General features: G+C 37.5%; 2 protein-coding genes across 10 annotated transcripts in view; both read left to right on the top strand.

Annotated features, from left to right (window-relative positions):
* LOC112149246 (GRIP and coiled-coil domain-containing protein 2-like) overlaps positions 1–22,462 on the top strand; it is a 523,867-nt gene that overhangs the window by 382,816 nt on the left and 118,589 nt on the right. The window lies entirely within an intron of this gene.
* kirrel3b (kirre like nephrin family adhesion molecule 3b) overlaps positions 1–22,462 on the top strand; it is a 216,365-nt gene that overhangs the window by 149,300 nt on the left and 44,603 nt on the right. For 6 of the 9 annotated variants that reach the window (XM_024276839.2, XM_024276840.2, XM_024276844.2 and 3 more), the window contains exons 5-6: positions 10,457–10,626; positions 20,334–20,484. In XM_024276839.2, the coding sequence (XP_024132607.1) occupies positions 10,457–10,626; positions 20,334–20,484 (321 nt within the window). The remainder of the gene's footprint in view (positions 1–10,456; positions 10,627–20,333; positions 20,485–22,462) is intronic. The other 3 variants (XM_024276841.2, XM_024276843.2, XM_024276846.2) reach the window with 1 other exon arrangement.

Raw genomic sequence — 22,462 nt, forward strand, 5'->3', positions numbered from 1 at the left:
TTTTTTTCCTCCTCCTCCTCCTCTCTCTGCATTCCAGCTGAAGAAGTAGAGCTAACGTGACTACATCTGCGCTCTGTGAAATCAACATCACAGAACGTGTACATGTGTTGAAGTGATTTGAATTTCCATCAGAGCTGGCTGGAACTGCCTCTAGTGCGCTGATGACTGACACGGAGAAACTTTTCAAACCGCAAGGACACTTAATGACAAATGTTCCGTGTAGGGAGCCCTTATTTTTTAATTTCAATTTTGGAGAATGAAAGCCAAAAACACTGCCTCCCCCCCCATACGCACACACACACACACAAACTCAACTCAGCAATGTCAGCATCCTCCCAGTCTGTGGAGAGCAGCTTCTGGGGCTGCACATGGCTATGGTGTGACAGAGCAAGTGCTTCCCATATCTGACAGCTCTGGCATCTCCCCCACTCCTCATTTCGTCTTCATCCCTCCTTCCCTCCATTTTTCTTGGCACTCTTCATAGACACCCCTGAACGCTTACTAAATGTTTTCGTGCCACGTTTATTTAAATGCAGTGCATACCTGAGTTTTTAATATTCAGTTTCCCATTTGTTTCCAGCTGCTACCTTACTTCTTTTTTAATCTATTTTTCGGCTATTTCCCCAAGATGCCATGTGGCTTTTGTGTAAATTAGCAATATTTTCATACTTTTTTTTGTTTTTGTACGTTTTTTTCTTTTGTCATACTGTTTGTGACTGCCATCTGCACCTCATTTTAGGAGTGAGATGAATGACTATTTCTGCTTTTTTTTTTTCCTCATTTTCCTGTCGCTGTCTAATGTGTGGGAGTTAATGCACCTGCACACATCTGGCTGAAGATTCTCCGCTTTCTGAGCAGATGTGCAGTGACAGCTCTCAAGAAGGGCCGGTGATTTGGGCCAGTGAGCCACACATGTTTCACGTGTCCACCTGTGCCGGGTATACTTTTCCAGCTCCTCTTTAAATTCTATTTTTACTGATTTATCCATCAAAAACTCTGCGAGGGACCCCGGTGTGGTGACAGGCGACGCACGCGAGCATTTGTCTGAAATAGACAGGAAAGTCAGAAAGCTCATTGTTTCACAGGACACGTCTGTCGAAGCACAACACTACAGCAGCTACACGCTGCCTTCCCCTCCCCTACAACTTCCCGGCTGCTTGTGAGGAGCCTTCACTTCTTCATTTGCTTCCAAATTGCTTTTTCTCTGTTACTCAGACTCCTGGAAAGCTGGGGTTTCTAGCTTATTTCACTGGCTGCTCGGGAGAAACCACTGATATTGGTCTGGCCCCGACACTCAGCAGGTTCACCATCATCAGCATGAACCTGAAAAAGACTTTTCATACAACCATACTGAATGTAATCAGTCTGCTCACATAAATTCAACTTTTTATGTTTTGTGGGGGGAGAATTTTATGACTGATGTTTGGAGAATTCATGTATCAAAGAGCAAAAGGCAGCTTTACAGCCCCAAGGGTTTATTCAGACTCATCCTGGAGGTTACTAACTTACTGCCTTGCTCTGTTGAGTTAATTACACATCAATAGGCCTTCGTCTCATTTATGGATATCTTTGATTTTACACTAAAAGGAAATTATTACACCGAAGTCCTCGCTTTCTGACATCCCTTCGTTTTTATTAAGGGGTTCAGGCGTTCAGGATTTACAGTCTGTGTGTCTAGCATTTGTTGGATTGCTAAGGTGAGGGATGCCCATGGCATCTGCATGCCTGAAAGCAAATTAAAGTGCTGTGTCTAACTTACCAAGTAAGACAGGTCAATGTGAATTAAAAAAAAAAGAATTTGGATTTCCCCTGAGGCATAGAACAGCTGCGAGGAACTTGTAAGGTATCTTAATACCTGCAATCTGGGAAAAGCCACTGAATCAAAGGACAAATCAAAGCATAACCCTATTAAAACACTTTCAATTGATTGAGGTAATGAACCGGTTGGATCTTTTTTTTTCTTTTTTTTTTGGCTATGAAAACCCACCTCACATCATTCCTTATTACACGCAGTCTTTCATGAGTGGTCTCCAGTCTGCTGTCTTTGATATGTGTAAAGCCTATAATCAACAGAATACTTCTGAAATGTGCACATGCCCACAGGAGAATGCAAATTTCGAAAAAGCATTGAAAGGGGTTACATTATTATACCTGGAGGAAAAAAAAAGAATCAGTGAATAGAGCAGGGTTAGCAGTGAGTCAGCCCTTTAATTAAAGAGGAGCAATCAATCTGTACCACTGACCACACTACTTACGCCAAGTCCATCGAATGGCTAAAGTAAAGAGCTAATTTAGAACCATTAGGGACTGCCAAGTTTGCAAACAGCCCAGTAATGATGATGGCTGATTCAAGTTCAAGGCTTAGCCCTGTGTGGCTGTCAAACCTGGCAGGATCAGTGAGAGATTTCTCATAGAATGAATGGAAAATATTGTTTTTTTTTATACTTTTTCTTAGTCTTTTGCATGTTCAATGGATGTCAGGGTAGTGACCAACCCTCATCTTCCCTTCTCTCCATTTCGCTAGCAGACATCTGTGCTTTCATCTGCCTGGAAATCCAAAACACAAACATTTCCTGCATCGCGGGATAACGTAGAACTGCCTCGTTGCCTTTATTAGAGGGCTTTTGGGCAGATCTACTCTTTATTCTTCTATTTTGTGCCAGATTCTTTCTTTTTTTGGTGGTATAAGTTAGTTTTCTGTTGAGGTGATGGTGGAGCTGAATTTGTAACTAGAGGTGTCGTACGAATGGAAGAGAGAGCTGCTGTCCTGCAAATGTTAAGCTACAGTGTATGTACACACTGGGCAATTTGGTGTGCGTTCAAGAACATCAAACAGATTCTGGAACATATTTGGTGTTCACATTGGACACTCAGAACCTAGTACTGGCTCATGTACTTACAAGAGATTTTGTACAAAATGTTGAAGCGGTCAAATCTAACAAATCTGCCACAGCTCTGTTCTGATACATGAAAGACTTGATGTAATAGAGTTCCGTCCGGTCACAAAAAGCATTCATTAATTTCTCCTTTGTGATCAATTTTGGCACTTCTGTGAATTAAAAAGGACGTCACCCACATGTCACTACCAAATCCGAGTCCAATTGGTCAAAGTTCAACCTGGTTTAACTTCCAACATGTGTTCAATGGCTACGTGTTTTGGCCAAAACTGACTCAAAAATATTGCGTGAATGCGAAAGTTTTACATGTGAAATCCCGAAACGTGCATTTCTACACATTTACATTGATTTTTCATTGGTTGTGGTTGCACATTTCTGAGCCCAGTGTGAACATTTGTTCATGGTATTTGTTTTGGTTTTATGTATTAGATTTTTTAAAATTTATCTATTTAAGAAATGCACCATGACATTGCTATTGTTCATTTGCTTTTTTGCATTTTTTTTTCAACACAAATTAACGTTTTTGTTAATTGCTGACCTGGAACTGAACATTCTAACCAGTAGCACTAGTTTTTCATGGTCTTGGAACCATTTTTTTGTCTGGGAAATTATATTGTCCGGTAGTGAGCCACTGCAGCTCAATGCGTTCGCCACGATGCGTTCACTGGGGGCTTGGAAGTTCTCATACTGGCCCCTTTGTCGCTCAACACAAAACTCTGTTACCTGACCAGACAGAACAGCTGGAAGTTGGAGACAAATCATTTTCCCTGTTGAGACAGGCTCGCTGGCCTTTTTTGACGATGTCCAGTTTTTCCGGAAAAGTCCATCTTAAAGAACGGCTTACGCAATAAATCCTCAACAAAATCCACTTATCCATTGTTGATTACAAAACAGTGAATAATTCAAACACAAATGCAGTTGAGTTAGTTTTTGGTAGTGCAAGCTTAGACCATCCAATCTGAGCCGATTATGACATAATGAAGCTGCATAGCCTCAAACTCAAATTCTGATTGGTTGAATTAAAAAAAACATGTTTAACCATAGATGACTATGATTTAACCAGTAGTGTTTTTACTGAAAGTCACCACAACGACCAGAATTGAGGACAGAAGCACTGACTGTATAATCATAAGGCAGACTTTCATGAACCTAGCAACAAGTGAGGGCTAAAATCTGATTTGTTTGAGACTTTGATGTGAAAAAACATTCACAGGCAGGACATAAGGCTGTGAGAGAAGCTGACACAACAGCTTGAATTATCTAGAGTATATTTTGAACAAATGTATATTCATTAAAAAAAACATTTCTCTGTGATTTAGATACTTCTTTTGAGATAATTTTAGGCCTTCACTGAAGGCTTTGCAGGCCCTGACGGTACACCACTGGTTCTAACAAACACCAAAATGCCAAGTGCTGTTTATTGAGTAAAAAACAAAAATCAAAACCCAACAATTGGCCAATTTTATTTAATAGGGGAAATAAAAGAAAGTACCGTGAGTGTTTTTAATGCACTAATAACTTGATTGTGGTTCAAAACTCAGTCATCCAGGAGTTGAGCTACCTCTCTTCCAAATCGAGAGGACCCAGCTGGGTTGGTTTGGACATGTGGGTCTGAGTGTCCTTGTTTGTTAATGAATGAATAAATGGGTCATAACTTAGTTCACAGGGATGTGCCATACAGTGGTGTCTGTTATTAGTGAACCACAGACTCCCAATTATCAACAGATGTTTTTTTTTTCCCCAACTCTGCACTGACTCTTGCATGTCCGTTCTTGTTACCAAAATGAACTGCTTTGACCCGCGTAGAGTTAAACTTCCTCTAAATTGAGCTCTAAATGGTCTGACTTTAAGTCTTCCTCTTTACTGTTCTGTTAAGACACGATGTCTCCCAGATATTTGTTATTTACATACTGCTGCAACAATATCTGTCCAGACTGTCACTGCTGGTATCACATCGTCAGTCTCTGCCAACCACGCTGAGCGACAGAGGTGCATAGGTTTGAATGTTGCAGGATGGAGGCAGCCAAGCGTGTCCTTCATCTGCTTGCAGAGCTTACCATTCACCCTCGGCTGGCAAGCAGCCCCCACTCTCAGACAGGCGTGACCTCAAAGTGCATCAGAGCACGGGTTGTCTGCAGTTTCCATGTAAGTCCACTACGCATGAAATCTCAAACTTCTCTCACTCTCTCATGCTCTGGCATCTCTCAGTTGGAAACTTAAAACTTAATCATTTGCAGAAACTGGGTCTAAATGCCAAAAGGGAATCCACAGGGAAGCAGGGAGTCACTTTTGATCCCTGAAAGTCTAAGTAAGTTTATTAATGGTGACAATTTCACCTCATTTACAACTTGAGGGAGAAAGTTGAAGCAGAAAAAGCTCTGACTTTTGGAGCAAAAACATAAAAATGATCTCAGTTTGTTCAATGTTGTTTTTGAAGTTTGAGCTCTGTGAGACACATTTGGTGAGGCAGACTTTCCTATCTAATTTCCTCCTCTCCAGCCTTTTATGGCTGCCTTATATGCTTGACATTTAATTAATATTTCATTGGTGTTCAGGAGAGCAATGACAGCAAGTCAACACAGGATCTTTCCAATCAACTGTCATCGAGCAATCACTGAAGTCTCTTTTTTCCCCTCATGATTCCAAATTCACAATGCTTTTCTTTGCTCCTTGTCTCATTTACATACCTGATCTATTCTTAGCAAAATAAAACCAGTTGTGATCCCCATGACCTTGTTTTTCAAACGGCTGATAAAAGAGCAGAAGGCGTCCACATGCTCTTCCTCACTTTCCAAAGCCGGCCCACTCTCGCGTCTGACGGGATTATGGCGACGTGAACCTCCTCAGTCTCTTCCTCCACACAGAAATGAAGAAAAAGAAGGGAGCCACCTAGAAATAGAAATAGCATGGCATGGTTAACACAGACCCATACTGGAAGCAGTGACTGTGAAATGTCTTAAATGCTGCAGTTATGGATTCAGACGGTCAGCTCGGAGTGGAAATGTAGACTTCATTGCTCCTACACATGTCTGATTCAGTGAGAACTCAGTCTAAATGTGAACTACTGATGGGCGGAAACCTTCGCCATGGTTTTAGACGGTGATATCAGGTTATGGAAATTGTTAGTCACAACAGCAAAAGGGCAAAATTAAAAATCAGTGTAACAAATTAAAAGCAGCTTTAAATGTGGTTTGTTTTTGACAAAGATGGGTTATCACCCAACTTGCATTAGAAAAGAAAATAATCTGATTTAGTCATATATATACATATATTAGCCCTGTCAAAGTTAACGCATTAACACATGCAGTTAATCAAAAAAATGTAACTGTTTATATATATATATATATATATATATATATATATACTGTATATATATATATAAATATATATAAAACTAAGTTTTAAAGAAATCGTTTTTAGTAAAGTCTTTAATTTGCTATCATTTCTTTGGTCTTTGTTTGGTTTTCTTTCTTAAAGGTCAGTGTGTTCATATGTGCACTACACCGAAAAACATCCCTGGTAGAAATAAGTCAAAAATTCTTAACATTTAAAAAAAAAAAAAAACAAATTCTTTAAAAAACAAAAAATAAATACATGAAAAAAAATGCCAATGAGGCAAGAAAAATGGTCTTAGAAAGAATTCTTACTTTAAGAAAAAAATTCTAGTCAATTTTTCCTTGACACTGATTATTTTGCCATTGAAAAACAAATTTAATGACATTATTTTTTACTTGGAAAACAGAAAATAAAGGTCTTTTTACTTTTTACGATTCAGTTTTTGCAGTAGGCTATATATTTTTGAACAATTATTTAAAAACAGTAGCCAAATACTTTTGATATTTTAAAGAGTTTTGAACATTGTTTTTTTTCCTACAACATAATTTGAATGATTTTTTTTAATAGTTTTGTCCAGCTTTTACATGTGTCATTTTCTTTACTTTTGCCTTGTTGACACAGTTACTTATCTAAAATTTCAGATATGAATTATTAATTTATCATTGTTTGAGTTCTTTGGATGAGTCTATAGGATGCAGGTTTTATCTACCCAAAGGTAAATGCTCCACGAATTGGCTGATTTTTGTTTGTTTGTTTGTCTGTGTTGCAATGACGACATTTTAAGTTCTAGTTCTTCAATTTTATTGTGGACAGTGACAATAAAGAAATAGAAAAAGTTACTAGTGGACGGTCTATTAGATGTACTATAGATCTAGACTCCAACAACAAATAATGTTTTTTTCACTCCAGTCGTCGACTCAGATGCTTAATAAGTGTTTTCATGTAAGTACAGCTTTAATCCAAGTTACAGCAAAGGAAAAAAAAGCGTTTTATTATTTATCAGCTTCCAACTAAAATAAACTCTTAAGACAGTTTGAGCTCTTTCATTTAGACAGTGCCCAGAATAGTGTGTAATCCTTAACATCCACACTTCAGTGACCTCATGTTCTCATTTAAAGCCTTAAAAGAACATCTTTATACTTAGTTTCATTAAATCTTCAAACAAACACAAAATTACATTTACCGTCTTTCCATCCACCTCAGATCTGTTGGATAAAAGAATTCGAATCCATAACAACTTTTCTTCCGATCGGGATGTTATTGCAAAGGAATATGGCATGTGCCTGAAGCCTTTGATTTCTTCTTGCCCCAGATCTGCATTGTAATGAGCACTGAGGTCAATCAATAATTCACTGCAGCTTCACTTTATAAAAAAAAGAAAGAAAAAAACAGATCAACTCATGGGTAAAACAGGAATTGGGCTTTGATCTGTGCCATTTGAGGCGCATGGTTGTGATGCTCTCGTTCTCTGTTGTTTTTGTCAACACTGAGAGGAAAAGAGAAGAAACCCGCATGTGTGATCAGAGTTATGTGTTTGATTGACTTACATTTAAAAGGGACATAAAAGCGCACCTTTTATCCATCCTGATCTTTTATGTTTCAGAGCGTATTTATACAAATCAGCTGTTTCTTTGTAGATTTTAAAAATCAGATGCTTGCATGTCTTTGAGTAATGACTGACTTGATACTTGTACGAAAGCATAGTTCTTCGTAGTCATTGTTTGACTTGCAGGTTTAAACTAAGCAGATAACAAAAATAAAACATATTTAAGCAATGATTAACACTTATATAGATATAATATTTGAAAACAAATACCTTCACTATTAAGGAAACTTAACAGTAAGGTTTGATTTCATGCTGACAAATCCCGTCACTTGACATTTGGTTTGATGTTGCTTGTTATAGCGACACAGGATGGCATATATGTGTGTTCCACCTTCATTAAAACCCAAAGTGCTTTACAGCAGGGGTCCCCAAACTTTTTCTTGTGAGGGCCACATAACTGTTTTCCTCTCTGATGTGAGGCCGGGGTCACTTTGTAGGCCAACAGAAAAAGTGCAACAATCACAGTCTAAATGTAAACATTTACATAATTCATTTCTGTAATCTTCATAGAAGAAAAATAATACTAAAATATTTAGAAAAAGATAGATATAGAGTTACCTGCGATAATGTTGGTGTGAATGTTGTAAGATGAACTGAAGATGCTAGTTCTGATAGCTGAAGATGCTGAAATTGATTTAAAAAAAACACTGAGGCTGATAGCTAGCTAAAATGTTAGCAAAATGCCAAATTAACCTAAAAAACAGAAAAAAATCTAAATTAGCCAAAACAGCTAGGATGTTGCTGAAATATTAGTTAAACTCCAAAATAGCCTTAAAAAACAAAAAAAAAAATCCAAAATTAGCCAAGAACAACTATTAAAATGTCTAATTTAGCCAAACAGCTAGCACACGGCTAAAATATTTGCTAAACTCCAAATTAGCCTAAAAAAATTGAAAAAAAAAGCCTAAATTAGCCAAAAAAGCTAGCATGTAGCTGAAATATAAGCTTAATTCCAAATTAGCCTAAAAAAAAATTAAGAAAAAGCCTAAATTAGCCTAAACAGCTAGCATGTAGCTGAAATATTTGTTAAACCCTAAAATGGCCTAAAAATCCTTAGTATGCGGGTCTCGATCGGCCAGATTGAGGAAAAAAAATGTGTTTTTTGATAGTGTGGAGGGCCAGGCGAAATGTGGAGGCGGGCCGGGTCTGGCCCCCGGGCCGTAGTTTGGGGACCCTCGTTTTAAAGTCACAAGTCCCATCCAGCCATGCACTCACACATTCACACACTGATGGTGGCAAAGCTGTTCAAGAAGCATTGTGGGGTTCAGTGTCTTACCCAAGGACACTGGCATATATGGGCAGGCGAGGAATCAAACCTACAACTTTCCAATTAGAGGTCAAATGCTCCATCTCAGATGTGTGAATGTTTAAAAGGGCCCATACAATGAAAAATAAACTTTTGGAGCTTTGAAGCACGTTTTACTGCTCATTTCTCACTAAAGAACCCCAAAGTGGCATTATGATCCAGTCATGCATTTCTGAGTAATCCTCTAAAAAGCTGCACTCTCAACAGCAGCCCCCCCCATAGCAGGTCCTCATGTGCTTACATCACAAGTTGAGAACCGCCCCCTCCAGGAAGAGTCTGCTCCGCCTTCAGGCGAACACAAACACTTTCTTCCACCCCCGGCTTGTGCACAGCTGTGGAGACGCCGGCTGACTATGTTGTGAGCGAATATAGCAGTGGCCAAGAAACGCTCATCTGATTTAGTGTTCACACTTCATGTGGTGGCATACGCCAAAAAATGTTCTGGTGGGGAATCTGCGGAATATGTTGGGATGGATCCTGAATGTATCTGAGAATGGTGCAGACGGGGATATTGCAAAGACAGCAGGATAATGGCAGCAGACTATTTCCTGGGGCAAGAAAGGGAGAAGACTATTACCTGGGGTGAGAAAGGGAGAAGACTATTACCTGGTGGAGAAAGGGAGCAGACTATTTCCTGGTGGAGAAAGGGAGCAGACTTTTTCCTGGGGCGAGAAAGAGAGCAGACTATTTCCTGGTGGAGAAAGAGAGTAGACTATTTCCTGGTGGAGAAAGGGAGCAGACTATTTCCTGGTGGAGAAAGGGAGTAGACTATTTCCTGGTGGAGAAAGGGAGCAGACTATTCCCTGGTGGAGAAAGGGAGCAGACTAATTCCTGGTGGAGAAAGGGAGTAGACTTGTTCCTGGGGCGAGAAAGAGAGCAGACTATTTCCTGGTGTAAAAAATTAGCGACAAATTGGGAGAAGTGGTTTGAATGAGAATTATTGAGTATAGACGGCACGTGTCTTCAGGAAAATTATTCACATTAAAGCGAAAATTATTTTTGATAATTCAGTTTCAAAGAGAAAAGAAACGTTTACAGCTAGTGCTATCCAAAGCAATGTTCTCATCCTTTCAATAAACCCTGAAATGTTCATCTGGTGTTGTCCGCATTTTTTTTTTCACATTTCCCAAAAAACACAAATATTTCATGAATAATTTGTTTTTTAGTATTTCAAAGGTGATATGTGATCATAAATATGGATATAGTTTACTCTGAAAGACTCAAGAAAGGATCGTTAAATTATTAGCGTCCTATTACCATACACTTACCTGTTTCCTTGTTTCTTTTCTCCCTTTTTGTCTACGTTATTAGTTCCCCCAGATGATCCGGTCATCGGTGGAGGCCCGGTTGTGAGCCTACGGGCCGGTGACCCCCTTAACTTGACCTGCCATGCTGACAATGCCAAACCGGCAGCATCGATCATCTGGATGCGTAATGGAGAGGTCCTTAACGGGGCCATGTACTCCAAGGTAAGCATAGAGGTGTGTGTCATCCCAGGTATGTATAGCTGATGCAACATTGTTGATAAACTGTTGCAAAGTGATTAATTTTATTCATATGTGTGTTTTTTTTCTGTCCTTTTTTTATTTTTTAGCTTGATAATAAACATCTGTTTTTGACACTTTGGTGTAAATAAATCCAGCTCTGCGATAAACAACCATGAAAATGTTTAGCTCTTTGACCCATTCACTAGTAGGTGTTGTCTCGCTCTTCAACATCATTTTTTTATATAAAATCCCTCCAGAGTGAGTTTTGTCCACAAATGTGCTGGGATTTTTTTTTCTCCTCTGTGAGCCCAAAACAACAGATGGCGAGTTCATGGAACTATCAATAACTTGGCATTTCTTTCTGCTGTTTTGATATCCTCCTACAACAGCTTGTACCATCCCACCTGTTATCATCCGCTATGGCACCTTTCATGCCGGAGTCAGCCTGAATCTTTTTGCGGTGGCATCTCAACAGCAGATTGCGCTCTTACTTTTTTGATGTCCCGTTACGTAAAAGTTTTAATAATCCCACCAGTCTGGTGCTGCAGTCACCTCGATTCGCAGACTGCTGCTTGGCATTAGCCTTTAGGGCTAATCATCCATTCAACAAGGGCCTGTCCTACTTTGGGCTTAAACAAAGCGCGTAAGGAGACCTGGCACTTTACAGCACTAACACCTCCCCTGCCTTCGCTCGCTGCCTGTGCCGCCTCATCCCATTATCGGCTTTTTTCAAAGAGTGGATAAATGCCATTGACTGGACCATGAGCACAGCAACAGGCTCTTTTGAATCAAACGATTGCGGGAGGTGCTGTTTGTTAGTGATGGGTGGCGTGCAAGTTCCCTGCCCTTCTCCTCTCCCTTTGAGCGACATCAGATACAGCTCTGAGCTCTGTAGTTGATGGATGCCTGCACTGAACCCGAGTTTATGCTTCCCCACCCTTATCTCTATTGCCTAAGATTAAAAAGCAATGGACTCAATTAAAAGAAGATTACTTTTTTGGGTCCGAAGAGCAGCGAGAGGACATTTTGCAAGCATAATGATCTCCTCTGATGGTGCTCTCATATTCCACAGATGAAGAGGTCTAATGTGAGCAGATGTGGTGGAGGATTTGCTGAGATGGCTTTACTGATGGTGTCAGGCGTAATGAGAGTTGTGACCCACAGATGACTATAGGCATCCCAAACCCCAATACTGTGACCTCACGGAAAACTACTTTCTGGACCAGTAATTAAAGAGAGAGTATGTTGTTATTAGGGCTGTGGATCGTCGGTTGGGCGGCGATACGATTCGATTCACGAGTCAAGCTCAACGATTCACGAATCGAACCACGATTCTTACTTTTAATATGTTTATTGATATGTGCGTGTCTATTTACTGGATGGATGAAAATGGAAATTATTCATATCAAATCACCACCATTTATACATTTATTTAGCACAGGAGATCAGAATTAACAAAACACAAAGATTCAGATAGAAAGAGATTTTGTTGGTCATTTTAAACTTTTTGTCAACTTTCTGATTAACTTCAGCAGTAACATAAACAACACAAATATTTTTTTTTAAATCACTACTGTTATGGATCATTTAATATTCTTCTAAAATTGTTTACCACAGTTTTCTATTCTCCAAGTTCTTCAACATTTTACGTTCTAAGTATTACATGCTGGTGCAGATCCCGTAGGAAAAAGTATTTTTTTCCGCGGCTGAATCAGCTGATTCACGTTGATCACATCTGCCTTTCAGCAGCGTGAAGCTGTCTTTCTTCAGAATAAACTGGAGTTACGTTTATTACATCAACTGTTGAAGAGTTACCAAAACCAAAAGAATGTAAACACTGGAGCTAAAGCTCCAATAATGAAGTTAATTTATTTTTTCAGAAGTTATGTCTGTGAGCGGAACTTCAGTCTCAGTTTTTGAGCTTGTGTCATTTTGAAAACCAGAAGCTTCACTGTCTCGAAGATGTGTTTACTTCCGGTGATGGTCCCGCTCCTTTTTCGGCTTTGTTTTAGTTCGTAAACTTAAAATCCAACATTAATCTGCATTTCAGAGCAAAAATATATCGTTCTCAGATAATATTTTGATAATATTTTACTACACTTTGCTGTATATATATATATATATATATATATCTTGATTACCCGAGCACCCCGATACTCGTTGCAGCCCTAGTTATTATAGACCCAGTCCGATGAAAATCCTGTTTTTAACATGTTCTTATGATAGTTTTCTCATGATAGAGGATATATATATATATATATATATATATATATATATATATATATATATATATATAGATAGATATAAATATATATGTAGATATGTATCTTGTGCATGCGTTAAGACACTGTGTATTTAAAATTATTTTTAAAAAATCCATAATGTGACAATTCTCTGTGGGTTACATATTCTTTCCTGACAAATTCAGTGGCAGATGAGCCGGAGACAGGAAAGCTATTTTAGTGTTAAAGTGTTTAAGTAAACAGTAATGACTTTTTTATGCAACCTTCCCACTGTTAGCAACTGTTTATTGTTCACACTCTTGGCTTTGCAGCAAAATTGTATCAAAGATTAATGCCAGGTAAAAGCCGCTACAGTGGAAGACGAAGGATAATAATACCAGGAAAGAAAGAAGCATTTTATCCCCATGTTTACTTCATCAAGTCAGCTTTCTTTGATGAAATACTGAGTGGATTTTGTCACACACATATTCAGATTTTTTTTATTTTTTTTGCTGGTTCTCTTCATTAAGAAATCTCCTCTTACAGCCCAAAAGGTGTGATAACACTCGAAACGGAATAACATAATGAAATTCTTATTGGACATTTTATAACAAAGACAGAAGTTGCATTGTATCCAAGATATTTATTTTTAGCGTCGCTTTCAATGGTTTATATTAGGATATAGGCAGAGCTGACAAGGTTTATTAAAGATTGTTAGCACGTTTCTTTCAGTCATATTAAACTCACTGTGACAACAATAAAGAAAAATTTAATCTGCTTGCTGAAAAAAAAATATTTTTTCCTTTGAAAAAGCTCTGACTTGAACAATTATGTTGTTGGCTAACAGGGTATAAAATAAAAGTGACATAAGCTGTTAACTTCAGCTATTTTTGTTTGTTTGAATATTTATATCACTTTACTTTAGTCCGATAATATGATTACACCTACGCTTTTGACCTTATTTACCTCCTTTTCAAAACGCAGCCTTGAATTTTGAAGAACTTTCAAGTGGGTGTTTGATAAAGCGTTTGATTTAAGTCTGAGGTTTGTTAGGTCATTAGAATATTAATGCTGCATAATTAGTTTTTACTCACAGGGTACATTTGTTAAATAATACCAAATTTTCCTGTTTTTTTTAAAGATGAAAGAGACGTTTCAAAAGGTCATCAGATGAGCAAACGCAATAAAAAGGAGGAAGTCAGAATTCAAATAGAAAACAAGCTTTATTAAATGTAAATATAACTCATCAAATATAATTATGGCTGTATAAATACATTTTCTCTTTAAACAAACTGTTAGACTTGAAGAAAATCTCACATACAGTGTTTGTTAAGACAGAATCCTCAGTTCTTAAGGTTAACTTAAAAAAAACGTGATCTGTATGCGGCGCAAAAGAAGTCACAGGTTTCCAGACATTAAACCGTTTACTGATTGGCAGACGTGTTTTTCTCAGCCAGGGCTTCTCGTTTGCTCTTTATGCTGTTTATAACTTTTAAGAAAGAAGCAAACCTTCAGCTCCTCATTAACGTGACTGACACATTCTTTGCACACACATCAAACGTCTATATTAAAGGCTTTAACTCAACTGTGCATTAATAGTTTTACTTAAAACAAAATCGCCGTGATGCTGGGCGGATGGAGTCAACATGTTAGCACAAGGTGATCCAGCAGGTTTTTCTTCCTTTTTTAGTTTAGATATGAAAGCAAAGCTTTTGCTGTAAATGTGTTCATTTTTTAATCATCTTTGATGCTGTCTCTGAACTATTTAAAGGTGATTTTTCTACTAAACTGCTGGTCCTTATGTGTAGCTTTCTAGCTCTACAACAAACTGTTGTTTTCACTAGTTTTAGTGTAACTCAATGGAGTTGAACTTTTCCTGTCAAATTATGACACCGGTTTTCACTCTACATGTTGATTTACAACTTAACTAGTTGTATTTACAGATTATATTATAAAATAAATAGATGAAACCAGAACCACAACAGTTCCTCTAATTCAGGGGCAATTTTCAACACTTAAAATACAATTTGGGTCGATTTCTCACTAACCAAAACCCAGTAGGACCCACTAGTCTTCACTCAGCCTTTAGAAAACAAGATACTGATTTATATTTATGTTTTTGTTACTGACATGACGCATTTAAATAAACTATTGTGTTTTTGTGGCTTAAATAAAACATAAACATGCAGAGAAAATATCATTTAAAAAAAATATGAAATAGTTTATAACTCTTGACTGAAATTTGCATGATTCCCTTTAAAAAAAACAAAAAATATATTTATTTTCCTGTTTCTGGTGCGTTTCAGCCACAAATTCATAAATATATCCAAGAAAAACTAAATCAAAGCTAATTAAGTGACCCCTACTATGTATTAAGACCACAAGAGACACTTTGAATCCTTTAATATAGAAAACCTCCTTTATAATCCAGTGGATTATAACTTAATGTAGCTTCATTTCTGGTTGTGCTTACAATAAATTGATTTTTTTCTGATAAATGACGCTTAAAATTCAGTCTAAAAGTGTCAGTATGACGTTGATAAACTAAAAAGGATTGATGGAGAATTACAGCTGCTGTTGTTAGGATCTTCCTTGAATGATTCATACAATCCTTCAACTGTTTGTGAATGAGTTGAATAAAGTTTAAGTTAATTTACTTTTGCCTGTTGACGATATTTGATCAAAATAAATGTAATTCCCCAAACTTCTGCTTCTTTTTCCTTGTTTGAGCTGCAGTCTGGCATAAAACTAAAGATCCAATATTTCTCACTATTTTTGCTGCACCAATAAGGTTAGGTTGAGGTGCTGTAAGCTAGCAGAAGAGAGACGGATGGTGGGGAGTGAGGGCGGGCTCTATGTTAATGATACCACCCACAACTCAGAGGCAAAATTCTACTGCAGCTCTACAGAAACTATGTTTAAGAAAACTACTAAAATTATATTCAAAAGACCACTGGGAACACTTTGAAAATAGATCAAACGATGATGGGAGTGGGTCTCTCTTTTATTGGATATATTCACTGGAGGTCAGACATGTTAACAGCTTTCAAAGCTGCTGGATAAATCAGACAGGTACATCTTTTGGAAACTCCTAGATGAGTGTTGTTTAGCCTGAATTTCAGTTCGTGGATATGCAATGTAGAGTTCTAAGGAATTCCATTCTACAGGCGCAGACCCGCACCCCCCAAAAAAGATTAATGACTGTCGACAGATTTAGAGCGATGAGGGAAACAATCCCGACTGTGCCACAGAGGATATTGCTTTGTCATAGCCTCCAACTGACAGTTGATGTGACTCATTCACGACCGTGAATTCCATTACAAGGTTTTCCACATGAAACTGGCCTTCACAATAAACAGCATTAACCACATTCTTACAGGAAACTTGCTAGTTTAAGTTTAAAAACTTTGCTTCTGCTTCTTCATCAATGACTATGTTAGAGATTTCCACATCGCAGGCTGTTTTAGGTGAAGTGCTTGAAGTATAAAAGATTAGATTTAATAGGATTTTCTTTTTGTCTGCGTCTGGTATTAGTTCAAAGATATTTCGATTAAAGAGTTTTAAATATTGTTTTATAAGAGAGACAGTGTGCTGAATATGAATTCATTAAGAGAAAAGTTTTGCACTGAAAGCGTAAAAATTAAGTAATGATGAACACTGTTCTGGATGGATGGATGATGGATGGATGGATGGATGGATGGATGGATGGATGGATGGATGGATGGATGGATGGAAGGATGGATGGAAGGATGGGTGGATGGATGGATGGAAGGATGGATGGAAGGATGGGTGGGTGGATGGATAGATGGATATTGTAATCTGAAGGAAGTTTTATTTTGAAAAATTACTGGAAACGCATCCGACATCTAATTGAAACCTCCAAGCTCTCTAAATTCAACAAAAAACAAACATATTTGGAAAGTTCATTTTCTGAGAAAACAGTTGGTGATGAAAGAAAAGAAGGGCTTTTGATTTCAAAATAAAAGAAATCTGCATTTAGTTGACAAAAACCAAGAGTCTGGAAATATATTTTGACAGTTTCCTCCCAGGACTGGGTCTCAATAATCATTTCCAGAATCAATTGAATTCATCAGAGACTGAACCGATTCATTTCACAATTTTTTTTTAATTTCTTGATTCTTTCAATCCAGTTAATTTAGTTCAAGTCAATTTAATTTTGAGTTTACACGGTTTAGACATTTAGACACATTTGTTTAGAAATACATTAATAATCTACTATATGTTTTGAATATATTTATATTAATCTGATGCAGTTCACATTTTGTAAAATGTATTAATGAAATAATAAGATTGTTAATATCATACAGTGTTACATGTTTTCTCTAAAGGAGAAGTTCTGACAAAAATGTTCAGATCAATAACAGTGTAAACGTTGTTCTGCTTCTCCTGGAGGACGTTTCAGTTAGACCACTAGGTGGAGCTCACACTATAGCAGTACACTTTTTTTCAAAAAGAATATGTAAAGAATGAGCAAAAACACGTGTTTTAGACCACAAATTGTTACTTTAAAAAACCTTTTCTTAAAAAGAGTTTAGAAAATCCATGCCTGTGAGTTTATAAAGATGTTCATTTAGTCAGCAATGTCAATTCAACGTTAGCATTAGCCGTCCTATGGGAAATTCTATTTAACGTTAGCATCAAGCTAGCAGACTACTTTCTATGGATTCATTATTGATCTAATAATCTTAAATTGATTTATCAATTTTATCAACCCAGCACTAGTTGTCCCCACATAAAAGCCTGCACTACATAGTATTCAACGTCTGGCTGTCTAATGCAATCAGGATGTTGCTAATAAAGATGCTCAAACAGTGACTTAAATTTTATTTTATTTAGAAAATACCAAGTTTGTTTTTTTTTTTTATCCATCGCACCTTAGACGTTTTTTAGCTTCCACTTTGACTGGTATGGGTCAAGGTAAAATCACATTTTAATGGTCCCTTCACAAAATCTAGTTTACAAATAAAGTTTAAAGTGGCTGCAGAAATTTTTCAGAAGATGAAGATAAACTTCACCTTCAAAACTGAAGGGAAACTGAAAGCTAAATAAAAGTCCGACTCCCACTTCCTCCTACTGGCTGGTCCATGAACATATTGTCAGACGTTGAACCGGTCCGTGGCCTGAAAAAGGTTGGGGAACACTGCCTTAAGACACAACATGAGCTTTACCTCATATTTAACCCTTCAGAATAAATGCACCTGAACAGAGAGAGAAAGAGAGGTTATTGTTTATTATACTGTAAAATGCTGGCTGGATGTTGATTTGGAAGACTGCTGTTTTTCATGTGCTTTGTGTGTGGAAATCCATAAACTAATCCAAGGTAGCAGTGCAGCAAAGCAAGTCCACAGTGAGCTTCTACCAGTCAAAATAGCTGCTCTGTTTCCATGTTTCCATTTTAGAACAGTCCTCTTTTCACAAGAAGCACGCAGCACCAGTGAGCCAGCTTTAAAGGAACGGCAAGGAAATGCATCTTGACTTTGTGGTTGACCACACTGCACCCTGATGCCCACGCAATTTGTTCTAGTCAGTGACTTTGTTCTGTCCTGCACTGTTTAACATGGACTCCCAGAGCCCTCCCCTGAGCGTTTGAGGGAGACCGGGAGCTACTGAGCGCTACCAACCGATTCCAGATGGCTTCCACAACGCGGGGCTCAGAGGATGAACGCTCAAAAGAAGACTGATTTCCTTTGTGGAGAATGACAAACCAGGCACCGGAGCGCATCTCTCTAAACACACAACAGAAAAGCTCATAAAGCTTACATATGTGAATAGAAATGTATACATATTCTTTGTTTGGTAATATATGATTCAGTTTGTAGTTTCCCCATTTCAAGTGTGAAAGCTTTCATCTTTTATAGCAATTTTCTAAAAAAAAAAAAGTCAAAGTTTTTGCTTAATTTTTTATCTAATTATTTGACTAATTTAGTTTGCTGAGGAAATTTGGGTTATCTTGGAGTTAATATTTTAGCAACATGCTAACGTTTTTAGCTAATTTAATATTAACTGGGGTTTTTAACGGCTAATTTAGGGTTTAGCTTCTTTTTTAGCAACAGGTTAAAGTTTTTGACTAATATAGTTTACTGAGGAATTTTAAGATGTTTTGGAGTTCAGCCAGTATTTAAACAACAAGCTAGTTTGTTTTTGGCTAATTTGGAGTTTAGCTGATATTTAAGCAACACACTAATTAATTTAGCAAAATTAGCATGTGTTAGGGATTTATAAGCAATTTTAAAACATTTTTTTCTTAAGATTTTGGTCAATTTCAGCGCTCTTTTATAGGTCTTTAATTAAATTTCCAGTCTTTTAGCATATCGCAAATAGCTTTTGCATTTTCAGCAAATCCCTTTAGCAATTGAAGTAAATTGTGTCACTATTTTCTGCAAAAAGCATTAACAAATCATTTTTTTGTAGTTTTTCTAATTATCCTTTTTTTGTTATGGCCCCACCTTATCTGGGGAAATTGCTACAACAAAAAAACCTATCAAGACCTTGACTGACCTCAACCTAAATAGTTAGATTCCTAACCAGTCAGTGTTTGATCTTTCACAGACTCGTCCTGAATCAACATTCATTTAACACTTCAGTCACTTTTGTTACTTAGCCTTTCCCATGTCTGTACTTTATCTTTTTTCCATTATTTTGTACCCCTTAAGAGCCTAAATGAACTATTTCTTTTTGGGTTTTTTGCTTTCTAAATTTAGTTTTTTTTCTTCAGAATCTGTTGTCATTGTACAAAAATGTCAGGATTATGAATAAAAATACATTTTAATTAATAAATAAAAATAAAAAGTCTAAAATACAGTATGTACATTAAGTCTACTGTATTATATCCTTCAGTAGAGTAGACTGTTCTGGTGAGCATAGTAATGTATTATTGCACTTGTGAATAGAAAATAACCTATAATTGCACCTATAAAACTATATCAACATGATTAATTGATTGATTTTTTTTTCAAGCATAAATTGTGGACAAGACAAAAAAACAAAAATCACAGATTTTTTAAACTTGTTACAGAAGTAAAGAAATGCATTCCTTAAGACAAAAAACAAAGACACACTTAAGTCACAGTTGATTCATTAAATACAGTGATTATTATCTAAAATCAAGTAGAGTTATATTGGATATTAAAGGTTACTAAACCAAATATTCACTGTAAAAAATGAAACACGTGATCAATTAACAAAAGTTATTTAATTTGTTGAGTTTAAAAATGTTACCGAAAATTTTATTTGATGAAAACTAAAAATTTGACTAGTTAGAAATTTCAGAATTTGTGTAAATTGATCCAATGTTTCACTTTGTTCATTGAACTGTTGATTATTTTCTAGATATTTTAGTAAAGTGGTTTCAGTCTTTGTAATTATCTTTCTTTAGGTCCAGTGCAGCACTTCTGATGTCTGTTGTTGTCATTGACAGCACTGTCTTTGCCTCACACGGCATCTCTTCACTCTCTGCAGGCTTTGGTGCGGGACGGCAGGAGAGAGAGCACAGTGAGCACGCTCTATCTATCACCTTCCAACATCGAGACCGGTCAGCAGATCATTTGCAGGGCTTCCAACAAGGCAGTGCCCAACGGCAAGGAGGCCAGTGTTACGATTGACATTCAACGTAAGCAGAACACTTTCTACGATTTTTTAAAAAAAAAGATAAGTTTAGAAAAATTAAGAGGAGGAATGTAAGTGTAGGAGAAGGAGCTCTACGGCATCCACCATCCATCCTGAGCTCTGATTGGCATTTATAATTACTTTGCCCTTCGCGATTGACGCAGACAGATTGATGATGCATGATGCTTTTTGTTTGCTCTCCTGAAATGTCAGGATCTGTCCATCCAAAATGAAAGGAGCTTCCCTTTTTCAGTCCTGCTGTGGCACAACGCAAAATCTTTCCACCTCTTCTACTTCCTTACTCGTGCCATCAATCTTTGTGATGAGAATGTCCACAATCCCTGCTCCAAAATAGGCAAAGCAAGCCCAGCGTGTAAAACATATTCAGCCTCAACTGTCAGGAATCCTTTATTTTTTTTTTTTTTCGATCAAGAACTGCTCGCAGTAAGAGAAGGCCTTTGAACAATGAGCTTTTGCATCACTTGCAACCCCTTCAACACCATTAAGTATGACTAATAAAGCAGAAAATGCTATTTAGGGAGCCATTATGACTGACGGCTCCATTCTTTTTATTATGCACGCCACAAGAGGCGAGCGTGGCACGGGCCGGCACAGCACAAAAAGGCCGATTCAGACGCGGGAGTGAGGAGTGATTAACAGTCGTCGGTGTGTGCAACGCTAGAAGTTTGTCCTCTTCCTTTTTTCACCAAAACAGAAATGTGCCCACATGTGAAGCGGATTTGTCACCATGAATAACGCCGCGTCTGTGAGAAATGCTCGTCATCGCAGCCTCATCCTTGTTTCTGGATGTATGATTTAACCCTGAAAAATGAGCAGAGCAGATTTCTAATTAGCGTTTACAAAATGTCATCTTTATACAATTAAAGCTCCTGAAAACATTTTTCACAGTGTGAGATCACACCGAGCGACAGCACAGACTAATTGTTGAAACTGTCTCCCGCAAGGCCAAAGCTCCAGCCTTCCTCCTTCGTGCTCAACCAGCCTCCCACTTCCTACACAGATTTGACAGTTTCTCAGAGCTCAGTGCGGAGATTCACTTCTTTCGTGCCGCAACTGCGCTCCCATTCATTTGGCTTTCAGTTAGCCACATTTCCATGCGGTCTAATTTAATTACAAGTTCACTAACGGGCGACATCATGTGAGACGCAGGTGGCGGCGGTGCAACCACACAATGCATCCCCTCCTCCAGACATGCTGTGAGCGCGGTGCTCAGACGAGTACCTGTGTCTCATTACACTGCTATCTTTAATCATGCATGTGCAGACGATGCAGGGAAAAAATACTCCAAATGCATTAAAGCCTGGCGGTCTACTTTTTCTAGCTAATAAATTAAATTGTGGTTACTGTGGTAACATTTGAAGACCGATTTCTAAAGCGTGCTTCATTTTTATCACAATACAACAATATCTTGGCCTGATAGCATTTTTTTCCTCTTCTAAATCAAATAGCCTTTTGGTTTTTAATTGGCAATTTAATGAGTAATTTAGAGGTAATTTAAAAAAAAATGCTTTTGGGGCTTATTTAAAGGGTAACCAAACCTTAAACTAAATCAACTTTTTTTGGTCTGCTGATCTCTATAAATGGGGCTTTGAAGACGCTGTCTGTTGGTCATTGCCAAGTTTTTGACAATTTAAAACAGACTTGTTTAAAGACCCCCGCCGATGAAAATCTTGTTGTTTTTTTTTTAGTTTTTAACAAAGTGGCTACTTTGGCAGAAAACCACAATTTTCCAAACAAGTAAGGCTCAGACAAATTTTCGTCAATTCGTGAGATATTGTAGATATGGTTGGAGTTATATTCCACAATAAAATGATAGAAGAAATGTAATTTACTCTTTTTTTATAACTTACATTGAGGTTTAAGTGTCAGTCTTTTAGCCTTAACTTACTTTCTTTATTGATTTAGCTACTTTTTTGCTTTTATGTGTGTCGAGATGAGACATATTGGTATAAAGTATTCCA

The sequence above is a fragment of the Oryzias melastigma genome, linkage group LG13, assembly GCF_002922805.2.
Source record: "Oryzias melastigma strain HK-1 linkage group LG13, ASM292280v2, whole genome shotgun sequence".
Classification (NCBI taxonomy): Eukaryota; Metazoa; Chordata; class Actinopteri; order Beloniformes; family Adrianichthyidae; genus Oryzias; species Oryzias melastigma.